This window comes from Trachemys scripta, chromosome 21, assembly GCF_013100865.1.
Source record: "Trachemys scripta elegans isolate TJP31775 chromosome 21, CAS_Tse_1.0, whole genome shotgun sequence".
NCBI lineage: Eukaryota > Metazoa > Chordata > Testudines > Emydidae > Trachemys > Trachemys scripta.
The window spans coordinates 14693666-14717640 of record NC_048318.1 but is presented as its reverse complement, the minus strand read 5'-3'; the positions used below and the strand labels follow the sequence as shown (position 1 = coordinate 14717640).

At 42.7% G+C, this 23975-nt stretch overlaps 1 protein-coding gene across 17 annotated transcripts in view; it reads right to left on the bottom strand.

The window, feature by feature from the left end:
* The window catches only part of NCAM1 (neural cell adhesion molecule 1), a 242774-nt gene that overhangs the window by 26918 nt on the left and 191881 nt on the right, over window positions 1-23975 (bottom strand). For 7 of the 17 annotated variants that reach the window (XM_034754515.1, XM_034754514.1, XM_034754521.1 and 4 more), the window contains one exon: window positions 1871-1995. In XM_034754515.1, coding sequence (XP_034610406.1) covers window positions 1871-1995 — 125 coding nt within the window. Of the gene's footprint in view, window positions 1-1870; window positions 1996-14447; window positions 14451-17986; window positions 18029-20149; window positions 20186-23975 lie in introns of all 17 variants that reach the window. The other 10 variants (XM_034754512.1, XM_034754513.1, XM_034754518.1 and 7 more) reach the window with 2 other exon arrangements.

Sequence of the window (23975 nt, the reverse complement as noted above, 5' to 3'; positions counted from 1 at the left end):
TTCAGCATCAACAAATTAGGGAGTTGTCTTAGATGCAGGACAGTGTAGGCGTGGATAAAAACAATACAGGATAGCCCTTTTTTATTATTATTACTGCAAAGTATTCTATGCATGTTTTTTGTAAACCTTTCATGAAAGAGAAAAACAACTCAATTAGGATCAGTCACAGTGCTGGGTGCATCTGAAAAACCCGATGAAGCCTATTTACTGAGATCTAGTGCTTTTATGTACCTTGGAATTACCTTCTGCATACTGATCACAGTGGCATCGAAGCACCCTGACAATGGAAAATTCCTCCACTAAGTTGCAAACAAGCCTTCTCATTAGCCAATGAGGGTCCCCAGAGCAGTGCAGCATGTGCTGTTTCAGAACACTGGTAACACATGGGTTGGTGAACAAATGTGAAGTAGAGCAGCAGGGAGAAGGCAGTGAGTGGGGTTTCCTCATGGTGGAACATTTGTTAGTGCGAAGTGGTGGGGTTGGTTTTAGAATAATAAATTTAAACAAAAACAAACAAAAAACAAAAGCCCACCAGCAACCGAGAATGCTTACTCTGTGCAAGCCCCACCCCTCGGCAATGGCCTCTGAAAGATGGCTTGGATGATCTAACAGGTCTTCTTCATCTCTATCTTCTGGATTCTATGAAGCTAAAACACCTAGTAAGAAATTAACAACTCCCTCCTGTCAGAGGGTGGTTGGGAGGGCACCCGAGTGGATGCAAGAGTCCGTCCCTATGTCATTTCTAGCGCGAGCGCCAGGATTACTCTGCTGGCTTCACTCTGAGGTTCACTCACCCCACTGCATGGGACGAGTCTTATTGCAAAAGTGGTTTCCCGATGGCTGGTACAGAATTACTTCATGAGAGGGTCTACCAGGCTTAGTCTTGAAGATCTGCTTCGTAAATGCCCCAAAACGTCCACTAAAGGCTGTGGTATAGTTTAATTGCTACCAGGCACATTAATATTGGAGCAGATTGTCCAGCCAACAGAAACAGCATCAGTAATTTTTAGCAAAACTTCCCCCAGCCCTACAGATCCTCAGGACCTCAAGGCTACTCCAACACATTCTTATTCCTTAAGGCCGAGCTGCAATGTATTCTCTGATTCGGTGCTTTGCCTGCTGTAGAACAGAGGACATCAAACATCACCTAGCAAAAGCCGAGGTTGAAGTTGGCTTCATTTGTTCAGCTTCCAGCAATGTTACCTACTCATAATAAAACAATCCTTCCATTGGGCATTTGCTCAAAATAGAGCAGTGTGGGTTTCACAACCCTAGGCAATTAGAGAGATCTAATTTACTTGGGGCCTAATGAGGAATATCTTCAGATAGCGTCCCCACAGATGGCCATGAATACAGTTGCCCTTATATTGTCTCCATCTAACGTTGAATACAGTTGATCCAGTCACCTCGCCTCATATTCTTTTTTTAAGTCACTAGTGCACAATAATTTGTTACCAATACGTGGATTATCCAAGCATATAGGGTCAGCTGGGAAATACAGCATGAAAGTTGTAAATTGTTAAGATAAGAGTTTGAAGCCACTGACTAAGGCCTATTGAAAATGTTGCTGGCTATTATGTTTCATAAGAACATGAAATTAAAAAAAAAAAAATCTATGTGCCTGTTATCACCCATAGCAGTGCAGCTGGGGGAGAGGGAGGAAGCGAAGGAAATGAACAGTCAAGGTCAAAGTCAAGGAGAAAGTGGTGAGCTAAGAATTTTCTGCTAAATTCTGTATATTTACGTGCCTGTCTATTCCAATGCCACCTCATTTGTCCGGTGAGTCCATCTGTCATTTCTTGATGCCTAGACTGCAAGCTCCCTGGAGTAGGGACGGTTGTGCTTTGTCTCGGCTAGTGGTCATACTTACAGCTTTGTATTTGATCAGATAGTGTCTGATCGGGGAGCCTCCATCATCCTGCTTGATAAGGTTCACTTTAATGGAGTTCCCGTCTTCTCCAATCTGGCCCTCCAGTTTGGGTGCGCTGGGTTCCCCTGAAATAATGGTTTGACTCATATTTAATTTCCAGCCACTTCATAAAAATAAATACATAAACAAACCAAAGGCAGTAAAAGTGCACCATCATCCTGAAACACTTATGGGCAGGTTATCTGCTCCACCCTGGCTCACGCCCACGTGGAAACGCTGGTACACAGACGTGAGAACGCATCCCGTGCTCCTGAGAGATTCTAATATTTGCAAGGGTTAGCATTTTTAGCAGGTATTTGTGCTTACAAAATTCAGGTGAAATTTTGCATGTGGCTAACCAGAGGTAGGGCAGAAGCTGGGCTTGAAATATAGCTCCTTGGTGTCTGCGACTCAGAAGCAGTTTTAAAGGTTTTCATTCTGAAATTCTTATGTTAAACAGCAGCAAAACAAAGTGGGTGTCAGTCTGTCAAACCAGCAGGGCCACTCTTCTGAAGTGCATACAGAGCAAACTCTCTGTTTCAAGTGGCTAGTTCGCCTCTCCACTGAGAGACATGTTCCTCCTATATCATTTTTTCTGGGTCTGCACATTGAATGCTTTTCAAATTTGAAAAAAATCTCGGGATTCTCCATCACCCTGCACCTTGTACTGTCATGTACAGCAGTGAAAAGTAGGCATACAATATTACTGCATTACAATAGCAGCATTTTACACTCAGTTTGCATTGGTGTAGATGGCTACACAGGATGATGCCCAGCAATGGGGAATCAGACCCTTGTCTCCAATTTAGTAATGTTATCTTTTTTTTAAAAAAGAGAAAACATTCTCCTGATTTGCAGCTCAGGCCATGTCCACAAATGACAAAAAGGGGTTAATCTCCTCCCTAAGACTTCCATTTACCTAGGGCCATTTCCTGCCATTCACTAGTGGTGGCTCTTGTGATTCTCAAGGCAAATGGTGAGTCAATTCCTGCTCTATCGCATTTGTACAAGATCCGCAGAGAACACTTCCCCACACAGTGAACATTTCCTCCTTGTGCTTTTACAATATCAGCTCTTCTGCATGAAACAAAACTTAACTCACATGACTTAATTATGCTGATACAAGTGCTAACCTCCCATCTAGAGAGACCACAGCTAGAGTCAGATTTCTGTATACACATTCCCTATAATACTCCCTTTGGTATTTCTCCAGGTTTCAGCTGTTTCTAATCCATATTGATATGATTTACCCCCTGAAGTCTGTTTGGAACTGGCATTACTACTATTTTGTTGTTTATTCATGGATTCTAAGGCCAGAAGACACCATTGTGATCATTTAGGTTTGACCTCCCATATAACACGGGTCAAAGAACTTCCCCAAAATAATTCCTAGAGCAGATCTTTCAGAAAAAAACCCATTTAATCTTGATTTAAAAATTGCCAGTGATGGAGAAACCACTATGATCCTCGGTAAATTGTTCCAATGGTTAATTATTCTCTCTGTTAAAAATTTATGCCTCATTTCCCATCTGAATTTGTCTCGCTTCAACTTCCAGCCACTAGATTGTGTTAGACCTTTCTCTGCTCGATTGAAAAGACCCTTATTAAATATTTGTTCCCCATGTAGGTACTTACACACTGTGATCAAGCCACCTCTTTTGCAACAAGAGAAGAAAAAAAATCAATGACTACAATTTTCCAAAGCTCTTAAATGATTTAGAAGCCTTAGTCTCATTTTCAAAAGTAATAGTCACTTGGGAGCCTAATTCCCACTGACTTTCAATGAGACTTAGGTGCTTTTGGAGATTTTACCATTCAGCTTATTGAAAGGCAATGGGATTTAGGCTCCTAAGTTAATTTGAAAACAGGATTTACTGTAAAATTTTGTAAAGTGCTTAAGTGACTTAGATGCTTAAGTCCCAATGTGACTCAATGGGTGCTTTTGAAAATTTAACCTACAGGCTCCTAAGTTACTTTAATGCTTTAAAAAATTTGATCTCAAGTCTTGCTGAAAGTCAAAGGGACACAGGCTCTATTCTGTACTCATCCCCTTAGAATCTGAGTGCTTCAATCATTTTTGAAAATGTAACTTAGGCAATTTAGAAACTGTTACCCAATGTCTTTGTGGGCATCGAGACCCAGAAACTCCATGCTAGTCTGAGGCTGCATTAAAGACCCAATTCCCAGCTCCATGAATCCAAAATCTATAAGGATGACAACTCTGGAAGTTATCAGTGGTGGGGTACCAAGATATGACAATGGCTCACTATTAAGACTCAAATATTTGTTCTGTGAATAATTTTGGCTAATGTGATTAAAACATACGTTACGTTAAAGAGAGCTAGCACTGGCCTTATCTTAGAAGTGATGGAATTCTATCAATCTACAGGTTTTAATGATAAGCCAAACCAGTCTTCCTTCATCTATTCCAGAAAGAGCAATGTGACTAGCAGGGACTTTGTCTCCTTATGAAGTGAGCTCGGGCAAATGCAGAGCTCCAACATTACAGTAATCGTTCCAATGAGAAGCCTGCACCATGAAAACACCCACTGTCTTCTCCTTTCCACAGCTTCTGCATCAATGGGGTTTTTGTGCACATCCCCTCCAGAAACGAGTGTTCCCTCAACCCCCCCTTATTTGTTATGGTATGTTTTCTGCAGATTTAATTCCCTTTGGCTCACGAAGGAAAAAATAAAAAGGATGCATGATGCAAGTGCCAGTGGAAGCAGGGAAGTTTTCATGAAGATAGGCTTAAAAAATACAAATCAGTCCAGAGAGTAACAGAATCCTGGCACGATGGACTAGCTACCAAGTACAGTTCTACACTGAAAAGCGGATCTGTGAAAATGGCACCTTCTTATTCATCAGATTTTCTCCTTGAAAACTTTTGGGATAAACCTGTTTGTAACTACTTTCTACTCCTCTTACCCTTGTGGATCCAGCAATGCTAAGAAAAAGCAAGCTGGATTTTTATTCAATCTCACATATCAAATAGAACTATTAACCATCTCCAGGGCCAGGTTCTGCCCTCGGTTATCCTGGGCAGCCCCGTTGAGCTAAGGGCGGCATGTAGCTCACAGAATTTTTGTTACTGGGGATGTAATGCAGGAGAAGTACAAATCTGAGCTTGACTCTCAGATCCCAGCTTGAGTTTGCAAGGCTGGAACCTGAAAGAAAAAAAAAAAGGAACTATCTATTATAAATTGAGCAATTTACTCTGGTGTCACTCCCAGGCAGGTTTTCAATGGCACCTTGGTGCTTTGCCTATCTGCATCTTATGGCACTTAAATACCTTTGAAACGATTTCAAAACAGAAGAATTAATGAACTGTCTGATCTCAAATCTGCAGCTACCATTGCCTGAAAGAGCATGTGACTTAGAGACTTCAGACAAGGAGAAAGGATAGGCCATTGGGTAGGGAGATCGCCTACAGCTTGGAAGAGCTGGGATCGATTTCTCACTCTGCCAAACTTCCTGAGTGAGCTTGGGCAAGTCAATTAGTCTCTCCTGGCCTCCGCACCCCACCTGAAAACTGTTCTGGTCTTGGGGTCTTTTGGACATTAGTACATTAAAGAGTGTGAGGCACCTGGATACCAGTGGGGGCCATATAAGTGTTTACATAAGAACAGCCACACTGGGTCAGACCAAAGGTCCATCTAGTCCAGCATCCTGTCTTCCGACAGTGACCAATGCCAGGTGCCCCAGAGGGAATTAACAGAACAGGTAATCATCAAGTGATCCATCCCCCTGTCGCCCATTCCCAGCTTGTGACAAACGAAACTAGATAGATGTGATACACACAGGAATTCTGCTTTAGTGCAGCACTGGAGTAGTGGATTTGCCTTTAAAACGTCCTTTTCCTCATGTGCATTATTTAAATATTCCTGCGTGTAAGGTTGCAGGATGTTAGCTATTAGAAATCATCTCTCTTTTAAAGATACTGGGCCACAATATATTACACTGATAGCCCCCACGCTTCCCTTGCCACCGCAAGCCCACGTCTGATTGCTGGCTTGCTATCTTTGCCACACCACTCTCCGATTCTAGACTGCCTCCCTGCAATCTGCCTGCCAGCCGTGAAAGCGTAATGATGGAAGGTTAAATCAATAAAAACCCTCTCAGCATGCTGTACGCCACCTTTTTGGTGCAAATTGATTTACATCTGCTCTGCCATTTGTTCCTGATGATGTGCCTTTGACTGCTCTGCAGTATTTCAGCCCATGATGGCTGTTCACAGAGCAATGACATAATAAGGTCTAAGAATGTGATACTTCTTCCCTGGTGCAACTTCAGTGGGTTTAGATGGAATCTGGGCCATTATCGCCATTAAATTACTTTGGATACTTATGACCAGGATTAATTTACAAGATGAACAAAAAGAAAATAAAAATACCAGAGAGCAGCATGAAAACTCAGGCCTGTAACATTAAACAGCAGAGCCTTGAAAAGGGCTGGATGCAAAGCCAACGAAATAAAAAAGGAGTCTTTCCCTTGACTTCAGTAGGGTTCAGATCATCTCTCCATTCACTGCTAATGTGCACACCATATAATTCACACTCCGAAAAGCTGTTCCCTTCTCTTTTCTCAGCAAAGATTTAATAGAAGAGGGCAGTTGTAAGGTCTTGTATTACTAAGACTTCCATTACTTCTGCCAAAGACACTACAGTGCATTTGCTACTAGTACATTACAAAGCGGTGTTAAAAATAATGGAAAATAAATTACAGTTGTCAAAATAAATGAACAAAGGACATTGTGAGAGGCATTATCCTAGACTCTTTATAATTCATAAACTCATTGGTAATTTAGACTGGTTCTTCCATTAATTAGTGACTATTAATGAAGATGTCTTGCATATGCATGTAGTGCTAATCCCAGGTTTAGAATGCCAGGGTATATAAAGGGCCATGCAAACTATTATGGTTTCACTAAACATGTTTTAATAGCTGAAATCATTTATAGATTTCCCGCATGTTTCTATTTCTCGGACAGATACTCTGATTGACTTCATTATGGATAATTTTAGCAAAACCAATGCTATAATTATTTGTAAATTAAAGTTTACAATTCAGCCGCAGTCAGCAGGCAGGGCTCCCAGCAAAGTCCCAGGATTAATTATATTCGATCATCTGCTCTCCTTTTGGATCCCTAATTCTTGCAGATATTTTATCTAATCATTAGAAAAAGCATCTCTGTCAACTATAATTATACAAATGTAGAACACTCTCTTTGGTATTAGTATTTATTTATTTAAGCGTGTCTTAATGTGAACCACAAGGGACTAAGAACAGATACTGTATATGAGAGGCAGGCAGTTCTCACACACAGCTCTTCTCAATCCTAACCTGCAGCATTCCTGCTACTCCAGCTCTGAGCCCCACAGCTCTGCACCTCCATCCTCATGTGCAGCACTTCCTGTTGTTCCAGCCACGGGCCTCCCTTGAGCAGAGATTGACTATCACACCAAATTGTGGCAAAATGTTATTTTAAGATCTTCATAAAAGACTGATCCTGCACCACTGAAGCTAACAGAAGTGCTGCCATTGGGCACAGGGTCAAGTTCAAATAACGACAAGGCTGAGGCATTAAAGACATAACATTTGTGACCTAAGAGTCTGATCCAACACCCAGAATAGGAAACTCTGATCTATACTTTGCTCCTCAGACATTGTTCTGTTACATGATCCCAAAACACATGACAGTTAATAAGCCTGCAGGCTTTATTAGGATAAAAATGTACTTGGGAGTTTAATTGTAGCCTATTACTAGGAATTTGCAGGATGTCCATGGATGGGAAGAGTTCACCCTACCTTCTCATGTTTATCAGTTTGGATTTTGATTCAGATATTTTTCACCAACAAATCAGAACCCTAGCTTAGTTGGATGACCATGCATGGAGCGGTCACTAGATTGCTGGTCCCGTTTGAAGCAAATGACACTCAGAAAGAGTTCTTTAAACTCCACTCAGGGTTTCCCCTGGTCTACAGCACAAGGGCTGCCTTATGTTTGGGCCTCTGCACTACTGCCGGATATGCACCCATCATAAAAAAGGACAGGATTTGATGAACTGATTACCAAATTGGCCACCTAGATTTTAATCAAAGGGGTTTGTTATCATTGCTGTCAGCTCCCAAGACTAGATGTTTGCAAATCTCATTTCAGCTTCGGTTTCTCCAGGAATTATTAGTGCTTGGAGAGTGAATGCCATTACGCAGACTGCAAATTAAAGGGAAACAAATGAATGCTCACAGACTGGATAGCAAATATATATTGAGTTACTTCTCCTGGGCATCCTGAAAACACCAACAGCTTCACTGATCAATTCTTTTTTTCCCCCTTCCCCAGTGCTACCCGAAAATACAACCAGGAAGGTTACTACTTGTCATTATTGAGTTGATTCAAGTCAAGGAAACTATTACAGAAATAATTGCACCAAGAGTATTAACCAATAATTAACCAAGACTGAAACAAATGTCCTGCCCAACCAAGCTGTTATTTAAAGGGAGTTGAAATGTTTTTCCAGACTAGCAACTGGCTTTAACAACAATCAGGGGCACCGATTGCTACTTATTATGCTGGACACTGAGTCATTTAGGCACTACTGAAAAATCCATGCGCTGCAATGCTTAGCCCTGTCCCCATACTGCTGCATCTTCGGCAAACTTGATCAATGCACCAGTAGCTAACACGAGGGATAACACCAGATCCACACTTCATTGTTATTCCCTCCCACAATAACCTCACAACGAAGAGACAACATTCATACATTAATAGATCTCAAGGCCAGAAGGGACCATCTAGACTGACCTCCTGTATAACATAGGCCAGAGAGTTTCACCCAGTGATTGCTGCATTGAGCCCGACAACTTGCAGATGACCTAAAAACTCTCTCTTAGGGTACGTCTATACTTACCCGCTGATTCAGCGGCAAGCAAGCAATCTTCTGGGATCGATTTATTGCGTCTTGTCTAGACGCGATCAATCGATCCTGGAAGTGCTCGCCGTCGACGCCGGTAATCCTTCTCCGCGAGAGGAGTAGGCGAAGTCGACGGGGAAGCCTGCCTGCCACGTGTGGACCCACGGTAAGTATCTTTAAGTTCGAACTAAGATACTTCAACTTCAGCTATGTTATTCACGTAGCTGAAGTTGCGTATCTTAGTTCGAACTGGGGGCTTAGTGTGGACCAGCCCTTAGAAAGATGTCATCTTGATTTAAAGATTTCAAGTGATGGAGAATCCACCATATCCATTAGGAAGCTGCTCCAATGGTTAACTACCCTCCTATTATAATGATTTCCAATTTGAATTTGTCTAGTTTCAACTTCCAGCCACTGCATCTTGCCAGGGCTCGTTCTGCTAGGCTAAAGAGCCGTCTACTACCAGAAATGTTCTCCCCATGTAAGTACTTACAGTCTATGACCAATGACTATCAACATCATGTCTGAAACCAAACAAATCATAATAGCGCAAACCCAGGTGAAAAATATTCATATCTCTATCCATATATATATATATTTACATATTTGTCTCAAACAGGCAGGTGTAATCCATACACAGGGGCTGTAAAATAAAAGTGTGTTAGTACAATGTTTCAACCAAAGAAGGAAGAAGTTTAGTGTAAAAACTTTAGTCCGGCCGAACCAGCCATCCTATCATGAGTCAGAGTGTCAGTAGCTGAAGAGAAAAGGTCATTATAAGATTAGAAAGAACTCATGCTCAGAACATGCATCTCATCCACATGAAGAGGGCTGGCAAGCAAGGATGGATTAGAGGGGTGTTTATACACATGCCAGTCAGGTTCCCATTTACATTGTAGCGCCTATGGACACTTCAGAAACTTGCTCATGCTTGTGCATTTTGGGCTCCTTATTGGAAACCCCGTTTATAACAACTCTATGGGGGCAGTTTAAGGAAATTCCTCATGGGAGTCATTTAAATAAAGTATCGAGCCTGTTAGACTTGCTCTGTATAATCAATTTACAAACACAATCTGCCCAGGGAGGAAATTCATTCCAACGTAGAGGGAATGACAAGCCCTTTGGGGAGATTCTGTAGGGGCAGTGGGGTAGTGCTGCAGGATGGGAAGGAGTTCTGTGCTAGCTCTGGAGATAAACCACGAGTCGAGACCTTTGTGTCCATATAGATTCAATAGCTCCAAAGGACACACAAGGGGACAGCAGCCTTTATTTCAGCCCAGAGGCTAGAGTACTAGCCATGCAAATCGCAGTTGCACATGTTACGCTGGGTAATTTCCAAGACCCATGTGCTTAATTCCCCATAAAAAAGGGGTGGATTTCACCCAGATATGTAAAACATACGGGTCTAAAAGCAGTCTCAGCTACTCTGCCGATCACTGGAGCGAGGCAGGCTTATCCCAGGTCTGCATTTGCCCCCCAGGTGTCTGCTCCAGGAAGTGGAACTGGAAGTAAGCCCAGAAATGCTTTAACTGCGAGGACGAATTAATAGCTGCAGACGGGGTGTGATGCGATGCTTGTTCTCTTTCTCAGGGCTTGTCCTATTTCCAGCTGATCGCTCTCTCCTGAGTTGAATGTGAGAAGAGCTTGGGTAGCTCTGGGTGAGCCCAGCAGTTTGCAAGGCACCTAATACACTGTGACCAGCAAGGCTCTTCCCAGCATTTCATCCTGCCACTGCACAACACGACACGTTAAGCGTAAACTACTTCACAGTATGGGCATCTAGGGCACCCCGATAAGCCCCACTCCACTACTTCTTCCAGCGTCCAGATCTGTAACTTTGGGAAGGAGAAAAAACAATGCTTGGCTCTGCTAAGAATGGCAAAAAAGCATTCACATCTAAAGTGAATCAGCTGCCTTTCTTACTCCAGGCACCAGCATCTCAGAACAAGCCATTGCTTTAGTCACCCTGGCTTACCACTTCCACAGTGGCCCACACCTAATGTTTCATAATGCATCTGGCCAACTCAACAGGGCTGTACATGTGAGAAGGGGACATTTTTGACTGTCCCAAGATGCTGATCATTTGCACCATTATGAAGCATAAAGGTTCGGTCTTAGCTTTTATATGCAGCTAGTGTAGTGCAGATCATTTCTAGTTAGGTCGTTCTTGAATTCTTTTGTGATTCTTCCTAAATCATTAGTGTCAGTAATATCCTGCTGCAGTGAATCCCACAAACTGCAAAAATGCTTCCTTGTATCTATGTTAAATAGGCTGCCTTTTTTTTTTTTTTTTTAAATTCCTTGATCTCACGCTGGAGCTATGTGGTCAGGATTTTCAGAAAAGGCCAGTGACTTTGGGACATTGTAAATAATCCCTACCTCTTATATAGCATTTTTCCATCAGTAGATTTCTAAGCGCTTTAAAAAGGGAGGTAACTATCATTTCCCCCTTTTTATTGGGATGGGGAAACTGAGGCACATGGAGGTGACATGATTTACCCAAGGTCATACAGCTGGCCACTGGCAGAGTAGGAACAGAACACGGATCTCCTGAGTCCCAGTCCAGTGCATTATCTTAAATGGCTAAAATGGGTCTGATTTTCAGAAAGTGCTGAATACCTGCCCTCTGAAGAGCAAGGCCCTTTGAAACAGCTCTAATTGGGCTCCTGAAAATTGAGACACCCAGTATCAGCAGTCAAAATACTTGGCCATCTGGCACTAATGCGAGATCCAGCATCTTTATTTCTCAGCACACACAGTTATAGTCTGGTTATCTCTTTCATTTGTTGCAAAATGAGATCAAAGGAGCAGCTCACTTCCTTACCCCTGCGCCACCAGGTAAATGGGACTAAATTGTGACAAAGGCTGCCACAATTTGAAACACAGAGCAGCCACATCTACACAATCAAAGGCATCAGAAGTGGTAAATACACTAGGGTTGAGAGAAAGAGAATAGGAAGAAGGCTTCATAACGCACACAAGAGAAGCAAACGAAAAACAAAACAAGAACAAAAGGACATGCAAAACGAGACAGCCAGGTCTTCATTCCTCATGGATGTCGCCCAATCAGTTTTCAGAGCAGGATGAGGGGCTTGGGGCACTGGGGGAAAGGAAGGGACTGCTTCCATGCATGTGGTAAGGTTATTGGTGTTAGTTTTGTTTCCTAGTAAAACCCCAGCCCAAATGCTTTCCTGGCAATGTTCCAAAACAATAAGGTGATTTAGAGTTAATGGGTAAAAAGCCAATTGCTTTGTGAGTTTTCAAACAATTTGTTTGCCTTACTCAGGGAAGCAGAAAAGCAGGGGTTTCCCCCTCTCTTTATAGTGTGCATGGAGTGTTAAGTGAGGTTGCAACAATCACAATATTAAATTATTTATTTTCTGGCTGCCATGAGCTTTAATTAGAAGTAATTTTATCTCCTTAACTGCAAGGATCAATCGTTTGGTTCCTGATTTCCTGGAGACCACCAGTTGCTGTAATTGTTAAATGACTTCTGATCCAGATTAATTCCCTTTCCTGACTGGGACAGATAATGTGTAGGAAGGATACAGTACTTTGGCAGGTGATGACCAGCAAAATATAGCTTCAATGGCATTACTTCCAATATAAAAAATTTAAAGCTTGGGCACTGATTATGTAGAGTGTGTGTGTGTGTGTGTGTGTGTGTGTGTGTGTATGTGTATCAATATACATAAATAGGTTTCTAAAAACAGTTTCCATTCTTGCCACATTTATGCTTTTCTCATGATAAGAGAAAGTTTTGTTTTATGTTTATAAATGTTTATGTTTATAAATTAGCTTTTGGGGGGTTTCATCGGCTTTTTTATTTTCTGCCTTTTCATAGGCTAAAAAAAATGAGTGCCATCTAAAGAAAATCATTATCAGAATTGTATTTGCAAAGAAAAGGTCAACAAAATGTTGTAACAGCCAAATGAAATATGCTGCTATCTGAGGATCAGGCCCATATTTTCATACAAGTGTTAAGTGAAACTCAGAGGACAAAATCCCGTCCCCACTGAAAGCAATCCGAGTTTTGCCACTGACTTCAATAGGGCTAGGATTTCACACCCAAAGTGTGGTTCCAAAGGTTACTGTGTTCCCAGAGAAGCTGATTCTGTTGTGTTCTCACACTGAATGAATCAAAAGATTAAGCCATAGGTTTTCTGCATAGAAAGCTATCTTTCTAGCTCAGCGCAGATGGTTGGCTTTTAGTTCTTCACATGCAGATAACAGGTGGTGAGCAATCTCTCCAAAAAGTTTACAAAAGAAATTTTGAGCAATGGAATTTAGAGGTCCCTAATTGCTGGGGGGGGGGTGTTAATTCCCCCGAGATCTAGTCAACCAATCAGAACAAAGTTTTTTACCTTCTGTTCACCAGCGTGGACGACATCATCAGCACCATGCAAGCCACATGACAAAGTCACATGATACGCACGCACATGATTGGTTGAAAGGAAAGTGGAGGAGGTCACATGGAAAATACAAAAAATTAAAAAACTGATGTAAACAATGGGCAAGGGAAAAAATCAACAACAGAATTACAGACTAAATAAAATATAAACAAAATTAAAATTAGCCAGCATATATAAGAAACATTGGGGAGACAGTAAAATTGCCTGGAAATATAAGAATATTAAACCCGAGAAAGCACTGAGTTATGACACCAGTAAGTGTTAGGCACAGCTGCATCACTGCTTATTAATACCAAGTCAGGGAGCGAATAAACATTATTGAAGTGAAGGACCGTTGTCCCCGAACTTGGACAGCAGAAGGAATCCACAAGACTGTTGAAAAGAAAAAGGGAAGACATGTTATTCAGTAACAACCCAGGCACAAGAGGAGACAGAGAAACAGTCATCGCCAATGGTCTAGCAAGGATGGACCTTAGCATCTCGTATCAATTGAGCCTCGATTTCTGTAGGAAGAAAAATCTTTCTTAATAATAAGAGAAAAAAATCCATTCATTTATTACTGAGGCTGAAGTTGCTAATCACTAAAATGCAACCACGACTTGCTAAGTCCAGCAATCAGCTCTGAAAGTCCATAAGCTGTATCTAACTAAACCAGCCTGAAGACTCAGAAATAGATCAAACAAATCATCTAGAAAAAATCCCAGTGATGATGTGACATGGGGTCAGTTCATGAGTGAGGCGAGGGCAGAAGTGATTGGCACTGAAAGTTAATGACCGGTATGGCACAAGGAAGACATGGACATTGCTAAATAGAGAAGGGAACGTGAACAGATTGTGAAGGGAGGGAATGCACGACAGGAGGACTGGAGGCCACTGCACCTATTCTTGGTTTTCCTCTGCCCAAATTACTGTCCCCTTTAAACTTTACTGTCTGCATTAAAGTGTTTACCTGTCTCTGATTATACTTTGGGCGGTGATTCCCAATCACATGAAAGCTACTCTACACTCTGCACTGTGGCCTTAGTATAACTGAGAATCAAGCCATTAGTTTTCTTGATGCTATTACCTGGCAAGATAGGACATGTTACCACTTGGGCAAGAAGCAATGGTTAGAAAACATAGAAAAAGATTATAAAAATTCTATGTAATTATGCCATGCTCACAATTACAGAAATCCAAGTGGGCAGACTACAAATACACTCCTCTTCCTACCTTCTGAAAGCAGAGGTTTTGCTTACAAATTATATGTATTAATTATGACAAATTCACCAGTCTTGCATTTCATGAAGGTCACTGCTGGTTCTTCTGGAAGGGAGTTCTATGGCTGTAGGACAGCTGCTGAGGAGGGTCTGTTTCCGAATTCCCTATCGTCTCACCTTATTATTCTTTTGCACTACAATTATTGTGGATAGTTTTGGTCATGGACAGGAGAAGCAGCCTCAGAGATCAGACCACAACCTGCCTAGTGAGAACTTTATTCGAGGATAAAATTTTAAAAAGTGCCTGGAAGTCTTAGGAGGCTAAGTTTTACTGAAAGCCAAGGGGATTTAGGATCCCATGTCACTTAGGCGTTTCGGAAAATTTTACCCCAAGACTAGAACCTTGACCTTTATCATGTACTTGGTGGGCTGCCAATCAAGTGATCAGAGCACTGGATGGTTGCTCCAGCCACGGCTGTGTGATCTGCACCAGATGGAATTCTTTTGGAGTCTGATCTTTCATTTCTAGGTAGAGTATGTAGTGAGAATCTGGAAGACATGGATACATGGGTCGCTATGGCCATGTCTGCATCACACAGGATGGAGCAAAGCAGACTGACCACCCAAAGGGGAAAGTATTTTCAACCAAGGGGTGTTCAACCCTCATTATCTCATGTATGTGTGTTATTATGGCACATTCCTGGGTCTTGCATTGCAGCCTGAAGGTGGCAAGCTTAGCAGTCATTCTCAGTTCTTCTAGAAGGGAATTCCACAGTTGTAGGGAAGTTCCAGATTCCCATTGATCTCACCCCATTATTCCTATGGATTGCAGGTGATTGTGATGAAACGCTATTGGGCAGATTTTCAATATGCCCAAAGGAATTCAAGTCCAAGTCTCATTGTAAGTCAGTGGAGACATGCTCCTAAATCCCTTAGGTGATTTTGAAAATCTCCTCCCATATGCTACATATCCTCCAAAAAACAAACTCCAAAACTTTTGGCCTCATCCGAAGTCCATTGTAGTCAACAGCAAAGGGACTTCGGGGGGCTTTGGATAAGGCCCCCTGTTCGTCTTCTGTTCTGCCTTTAGGACTAGAGGTGTTAAGTAGCTATTCTCATAATTGGTTGGCCTTTAATTTCACCCAGTCTCTGTTTGAAAAAACATTAGGGCAATACTTGAGCTGCTGTACCAGCATTAACAGTAATAAAATGATGCCAAGCCTCTGCAATGGCTGGCTGTCACCAAGGTGGGTTTTTTTTTGGTCTTTGAATACAGCGCATTAACATGCTGTAGAACAGCTTAGCATGGAAGTGAACACCTCTGCTATTTACATAAATGTACTGAATAAACTAATGACAACGAGGCAGTAAGAGGCAGGATTCTGCAAATATCTAAAAAGCTGAACTCCCATTCACGGTAAAAAACAGAGGCTTTATCTATATATTTTTAATTTTGGGGGATGAAAAATGTTTGACACAAACTAATATTTTGGATCTTTCATGTGAAACAAGCCATGTTACTGTTAAGCAACACTAAAAGATTTTGCATTTCTGACAGGAAATTCTATCTCCTAACTGCATCTGAGTCCAGAAATTAGGGAAAGGGCTGCAATCAACCCTTGCTTCCTGCAAGAAAAAAAAAAAAACAAAAAAACAACTGCATTAGTAGCACTACTTATCGCCCAACCAAAAAAAGAAAAACCAGGGAAACGGTGTGAGCGGAATAAAAAATACTCTTCTGCAAAATGGAGCAGCTCCCACTTTAAAAGCATTAGGAATTAGAATTCTGCACATTACACACACGAGAAAGATACTGAGAGGAAGAAATTGTTAACTGTGTTCACTGGCAGATAAAAGGCGATTTCATGTTAGATGCAAGACCAAAGACAGGGCTGGTGATACACAGCATGTTTTTTTCTCTTCTCGTAGCTTTGGACTGAACATCCTCCCAACCTCCCGTAAAAAAGACGTGTGTTTCATGCTTTTAGTATATCTGCTTCATGGCTTCCAACCCACTGCAAATAAGCATGGCTTCATCTCAGGCGAACACACACACACACACACACACACACACACACACACACACACACACACACACACACACACACACACACACACAGTGTTACTGAAAACCAAAGCAAGCTAGCACACATCTGCCTGAGAATTCAGTGTTTGCAGAGTATATAGCTAAGTTTTGCTCAATCACCTTGTCCATCTCCCAGGATTGTATTGCAAATATTTGCCTGGATTGGTATGGAATGTGAAATGCTACAAAGCTCCCGAAGACACAGGTTGTGCAAATTGCATTGGACAGCCCTGTTCAGTGAAGTGGCCTGTGTGTTGCTTACACTTCTGCCGGACACGGTGCAGTAAATCTGTTTGATTTCTGTCTACAAATCAACTAATGCCATTGTGCTTTTTAGCTCTTTTGGTTATTCTGCTGAGGTCTGTCATGGTAGTATCTAGGCCCATGAGGAAGAGCAGTCTAGTGGACAGGGCACTGAACTAGAATTCAGGAAACCTGGGCTTGATTTCCAGCTCAGCTACACACACATCTTCTGGCAGCTGTTTATTCAAGCTTGTGCCTCAATTCCCCTCTTGTAGGATCAAATCCATTAATGATTTGGAGGTGCTTGGATACCAGGGTGATGAGGGTCATGCAAGTATCCAGACTGATCCATCGGGAGAATCTCAGCCCTCCTGCTGAGGGAGTGCTCCTACCTCCCTGCGCTTCCTTCACCATTCCAATGCAGGATAGATGGTGAGAAAAATCATTCCATGAGCTGCCTCCCTGCTGGTCTATTTGCAAACAGTCCTTCCCCTGCTGACAGTGTCTCCTGGTCTTTGGGCCTTGTGCTGTTCTGGCCAATGACTTCTGTGCAGGGAAAACCACCAAGGGGAGTGATGGTACACAGCTTCCTGAATCTTCCTCTTCATTCTCATCTTCATCATCACCACCATCACTTCAGTTTTGACTGGATTCCCCTCAAACCCACTCCAAAAAATGCTTGACGGAAAATGATCCTTTGGTGAGTGAGTGGAAGCGTTCATTAAATGTCAGTTTACACTGTTTGATTTTTAAAAACTAAAAATCCCTGTAAAAACAACAAGGAGTCTGGTGGCACCTTAAAGACTAACAGATTTATTCGGGCATAAGCTTTCATGGGTAAAAACCTCACTTCTTCAGATGCATCTTATGCCCAAATAAATCTGTTAGTCTTTAAGGTGCCACCAGACTCCTTGTTGTTTTTGTAGATACAGACTAACACGGCTATCCCCCGATACTTAAAAATCCCTGTGTTTCTAGTAAACCCTGTGTCTGCAATTTCCAACAAATCCTTGGGATGGGGGAGTGAAGGCGGGGGGGGAGGGGGGAGAACATGCTGGGGCCTTATCACCCGCATGCTCACACATCCATTAATACCAGATTGTTGCTTAAGCCTTAAAAGACACCAAAATAACAAGACATGTGTTTTGATTGCTGATGATGGAAGATCTACACTGTAACAACCAACACTCAGGACCAAGGGGGAGCAATTCCCGTCTACTCACTCATCTGCTCTGTGCTTTCGGATCTGGTAGGAGGCAGGGTTGCTATGGAAACACGAAGGATAGGACAGGACATGTAAAGGTGAAGCATAGCATGAAAATAAAAATTGAGGGGGGGGAGAAGAAGAGGGAGATAAGGAGAAATGAAGTCTAATGAGAAGGAGACAGGGCTGCACACGATCCATGCCCCACATTTATAAATATTAGATAAAGGTTTCTATGCAAGTTGCATCATGCTAGGATTCCCCACCCCCACCGCACCATCTGAATTCCACAGACAAACAAGGGGCTCTTCCCTGTTTTTAGAAGCGGTGACTGCAGCTGTGTGGTTCTCAGAGATGGCAGGGGCTCCCGCAGACCTTCGCAACAGCTTTGTTTCCAGGGATGCTTGTATCCCCAGAGTTCTGAGCCTGAACCAAATCTCAAAGGAGCCAGACAAAGCTGCAGCCGTTTCACATGGTTTCTACCCAAAACAATAATCCTTTGGGATTCTCGGATACCCAGCCCATGTTCACCCTAAACTCGGCTCTGGCTAAACCAACGTCGGAATTGCCAATGCAGGATGCTGTCTCTGACACTGGCCAATATCTGCTGCTTCCGAGGAAGGTGCAAAAAGACCCCGCAGTGGACAATTAGGAGATAGCCTGCTCCTCCGAGATGGTTCTTCCTCACCTCCACTTGCCCCAAAGAAAAGACTTTCTATCCCTTCTATATTTGTTGTCCCATCCTGTGGGACTGGGTGTTCTCTGCCCGGTCCCGCCGAGCTCCTGGTCTCAACAATACCTGTGCTAGTGAGTTCAGGAGCATCACAATGACCTCAGGCTGACTTTCAGGGCTTGAAACACCACTTTTGCACAGAGCTGGCTGTGACAGTGGCAAAGCAGCAGCAGGTAAACCTCCAGCTTTACCTCCCTACTGTACTTAAGTATTGCCACCCATATGGCAAGCAGCAGTGGGCCACAAGGCAGAGCTACGTGGACCAGCTCAGCTCTAACGGACCATGGCCTGCCTTCTGCTGTGTGTGTTCCAGGCGCCTTTACACTCCTCTGTGCTGCGTGTTCATACCCTTCCCCTTTCTTTCTTCCAAACAATGGCCACAACCTGAGGCAGAATCGAAAGAGGTGAGGTCCCACGGGTAGAGTTCACTTTCACGCTCCAGAAAAAAAAAAAAACGGCCTTAGAGGAAGCAAAGTATCGCACAGGTGGCATCTTTGAGGAGTGACAGATTCAAAGCCCCTTACAAATGTTATGAGCAGTGCTCATCACTCCACACCAGAGAGGAAAGGCAGACCGCACGAGCGCAAATGCCAGCATCACTCCTGCATGGATTGGTAGGAACAGTGGACCCAGAGCAAAACAAGTCTCCGTTTCCAAATGCCAGAGGGGCCACAGCACGACCCACAGTTGGGAGGGATTTTTTTTTTTTATAACACCAAGTAACATCCTTATCTTTTAAAAAAATAGAAGAGCTGATAGTCTTCCCCATGGGGCACCAGAGCTAGTGCTGCAGGCTGGTGTGTAGGCAGCTAAGCCTGAGTTTAATTCCTCCTCCTTTCTCATGCTGGCATCAGTCTTGCTGACCTGAGCCATGCATGAGATGGGAGAGACCCCTGTGTGATTCGCAGCCTGAATCTGATGATGTAGATTTAAGAAGATCAAACCGGATAGAAAGAAATTATTTCCTTCCGCAGCCCAAGGAGGCAACTTAGCAGTAGACTTAGCGAGAGACAAGCCATTATCTGTTGATCATTTCAGTATTTCCCTTTTTTGTCTCAGAAGCTAACCTCTCTCGCTATCTATTTTGCCAAAATGAGCTCAGGAAACTACCCTTTGACCACACCAGCAGCCTACCCCCACAAAATGGGAATGGAATGCAAAATGCTAGGGGCGAAAGGTCCCACTGAAGTCCATGGCAAAACTCCCAATGACTTCACTCTACATCTTTCTATTGACTTCTCTTCCTCCATCTGGCTGGAAGGTTTAGTACCCATTTGCCTTCCTGTCTACCGCTTAGGAATTCAGCTTGTGCTATCCGCAGTCTCTTTACTGAGAGGGTTTAGTCTTCGCCCATGTAAAAGAAACGATGTTAGGCAGATTGCACCACAGCTGGTGGTGAGACACATGCAGAGCACAGCAGAGCAAAGCCAAGGCTCCCGTCATACTCACTGTCTGCGAAATGGGCGGGCGGGGCAACAGTAGTTGCTAAAGAAAGAGAAAGGAATGTGAAACGGGGAAGAAATTCTTGTTAAATGCAGCCAAAGGAAGGAAAACAGGAAAGAGTGAAATGGCAGGATCCCCTTGGGATAAGGACTTTTTGACAAGCCTGTGCATACGGAGAGGAGAATGAAAGACAAAGCTGCCTTCTGTTACAGGGAAACAGACAGGCTCTGTATCTTGCAAGGCCTGTGTTCCTCTAACGTAAACTAATTTCTCCCCAGTGCATCTCCACTGAACACCACTTACCTGACTAAGTTGCTCCAGCTGTGCGCCATGAGCCCAAACCAACGGCCATGAATTGCAATGGAGATAATGGCCAATGCATCAGGCCTCATGGAAGTGAGAGCAGAATGTGGCCCCTGTAAACGCTGGCAATGGTCAATTCCATTGATACGAGACAAAGCAGGACAGAAACATGTGTCCCCTTCCACTGGTTTAAGGATGAGGGATGTGACCAAGTGTTATAAGGGAAGCAGAATCCTGAACTCGGGTCTTTGCAAATACAGAGTAGTGAAAACTAGTGTCATCCTTTATTTTGTCTTAAACTGGATTTCTTTGTAATCTTTCATCCTTTGACGGGTCAGGGATCATTGAAATGTTGTTCTTTTAAATTAAGGCATAAACAAATGCATTTTAGTTCCCCTTTGAGTCCCACCTGCACTGCAGCAAGACGCTGAAGGGCCTTGAACTGAAGCAGCACTTGTGAGGCACGTACGCAGCTCAGGTTTGTTTTCAAACAGTTATGAGGGATGCTGCTAAAAATGAGTCCGGGGTGCTCAAGGAGGTACAACCAACACACCAAACCAGAGTAGGGTGACCAGATGTCCCGATTTTATAGGGACACTCCCTATTTTTGGGTCTTTTTCTTATATAGGCTTCTATTACCCCCCCACCCCATCCCGATTTTTCACATTTGCTGTCTGGTCACCCTAAACCAGAGACATCTTCCAGCACCACAATGTGTGTGTGCACTGTTACACTATCAATGATCTGGGGGCCCATGTTCCTCAAGGTTAGGGAGAAACTGCTTTATTCTGGTAATTAGTGAGAAAAACAAACACCCCACACAATCATCACAACAGCAGCCATTAAAAACCGCATCCCTTTGACATTCAAACAGAAATTCTAAACAAGAAAACAGTTTTGGCTGGTACTAAAATGCAACTCCAGCATTCCTGTCCATAAAGTCTCTTGAAAGAAAGAAATCATGCTGTGGTCCCCATGTCAGACTAGACTCTACTCCTCAAATGGTATGCTAAATCCACCCATATCAGACCTTCCACGGTTATTCCTGATGGATTTAGTTCAACAAACCATGAGATTACAGTTCACACAGATTTCTCTGCATGTAAACATAGTAATAGTTATTCTTTTTAATTTCCAAAATGTATAGTAAGTATAATATATAATTAGTCATAGAAAAGCAAAAGCTTTCTGTTTCAGGGGTTCTCCATGACTATCGATTTTCTCTTTCTCGCTCCCCAGCGATGCAGCAAATTAAGAAGTAACATTCAAGCAATTAAATTCCAAAGGTTATCAACTCAATCACTGAGGAAAGATTTAGTGACAAATCTTAACAATACTGGCTCTCCAAACTTTATTCCCCTTACTCTCTCCAAACTGCAATCAGTGTCTTCTTAATCAAGCAGATTGTCCGTTTTCCATCTGGCAACATTTTGATAGCAGATCCTTTTTAAAAAAGTGGAAATTGTTTGCTGTGTTTAGATGGTTTTGGGGATCGCGTGGGGAGGGGGTAGCTTGTTGATTAATGGTATCACAGTACAGGTTCTGATCACTGATGCTTTCTGTAACAGAATGAACCTAATTTGGTGGCCAAATACTTTCAATTTTAGGCATTCGGCCTTGGCCAGCTTTGTTCTTACATGCCCTGTTAATACTCTACTACTTTAATGTATTAATGCAAAGTTCACACAGCAGACACCTGTCTGGCTAAGAACATGTCCCATTTACCAGCATGTCCCCCTTTATTCCAAGGCACAAGAATCAGCTTTTCCTGATGTGTTAATACAGAGTGCATTAGCGCCAAGATGGGAGCTTCCAACCCACTGGGCACAGAAGTGTCAAATAGAATTTTGGATAGCGTCCAATGGCCAAGCTCACATTTGATTCCTTGAAAATTCCATAGCTCACCGGATTGTCCCGTAAGGGATCTGACCAGTGACTTCAGCTCTATCGCATACAGAGCTGCAGCTCTCACTCCGAGTTCAAGAAGTATACATTAGATTAATGAAAAAAGGCTGGCGTAGTAATAGCTTGGAGGCTTGAACACCTTGGACAGTCCTCAATCTCACTGATGTCCATGAATTGGGGGATCAATCTTTCTGAATAGGTTGGAATTGACTACAGTACACAGCTTTGCTTTGTATGTTTTAGTAATCCTGATGCTCTTTGCAACCTGGTCAAGAATGCCCATAGGCTACTGCTGTTTTATGAGATTTCCCACATGGAGCGTGATGGTGTTAGTCGCCAAGGGAGTCAGGGTGGCATCTGCATGTAATAATCTGCACTGTCCTCTCTGTTCACTGGCTCTTCTTAGGGGGTGTATTCATGTAATATTATGGTGCCTCCTCTCGAAAAAGTTCTTAGAATATCAGTGGTGGTCTAAGATGTCAAAAATGTTGTATTATAGGCGCAAAGCCTCTCCTTGAGATAGCTCTCTGCTCATCAGGCCCACATAGCTACACGGCTCATAAGCTTGCTCTTGGCTGGAAGTTCTTCATACGACCCAGCTGCACCAATCAGCTAAAAGCGGTTTGTTTTCTTCTTTAATTCGTTAAACTCATTCGTTTAAGACATGGTTGAGGACATCAACATTATTGCTACGTTGCCCCTCAAACCACAAGCCGTTTAAAAGTGCTACCATCTCACTTCTTAACTAGGGCTGGCTGACTCACTGCAGCACATTTGGAGAGGTGTCACCACCAAAATATTTTTATAACCTCAGGACAAAATAGTGACAAACTTAAACATGTTTTTTTGTTATTCTATAAACATGTTTGCTCCTGGAGTTTAAAAATATGCTCTAAGTTTCGCATCAATTACTTTTTCAGTGGCTTTCAAAGAGTAAACCAAGATGATGTTGTTGATGATTTGAAGCATTCTGTCTTTGCTTCTGCAAACTTATCTAAATGGCAAAAGGGGCACTTGGGACGAAGACCATTGGCTACTATTCCGGGGGCATCTGCAGAACAGCAGATATTGAAACGGAACTGGGCTTAACCAGAACATTTTCTGTTCCTCTTCCAGCTGAGTAGCAATGTAAGAACTGTCCAGAAACTGGTGATCTTTAACTTGAATTAACTTATTTATCAGGATTGAGAGACAGAATATAATGTATTTATCAGGAGTAAAACATTCTTCGTTATCTGCTTTAAATTTAAGAAACCTATGCAAACCTGAAAATCTTACGTCAGTATCATCATACAAATCAGTTACACAATGCTCTACAAAAATAAGTGCTAGGGTGCTTACAGAATTCTTTTTGCAGGACTCACTTTCTGTCTGAAAAACTGCTGCATGATAAGTAGCCATTGCTTCCTGCCTTCCTACTGAGGGCCAGATTGATATCTTTACTCATGTGGAAGACCATCTTTACTCCACAAGTGGTTCCACTGATGTCCGGACTATTCTGTCCTAGTCTTTTTAAGTTCTTATAAAGAAGAACAGGAGTACTTGTGGCACCTTAGAGACTAACAAATTTATTAGAGCATAAGCTTTCGTGGACTACAGCCACTTAGTGGGCTGTAGTCCACGA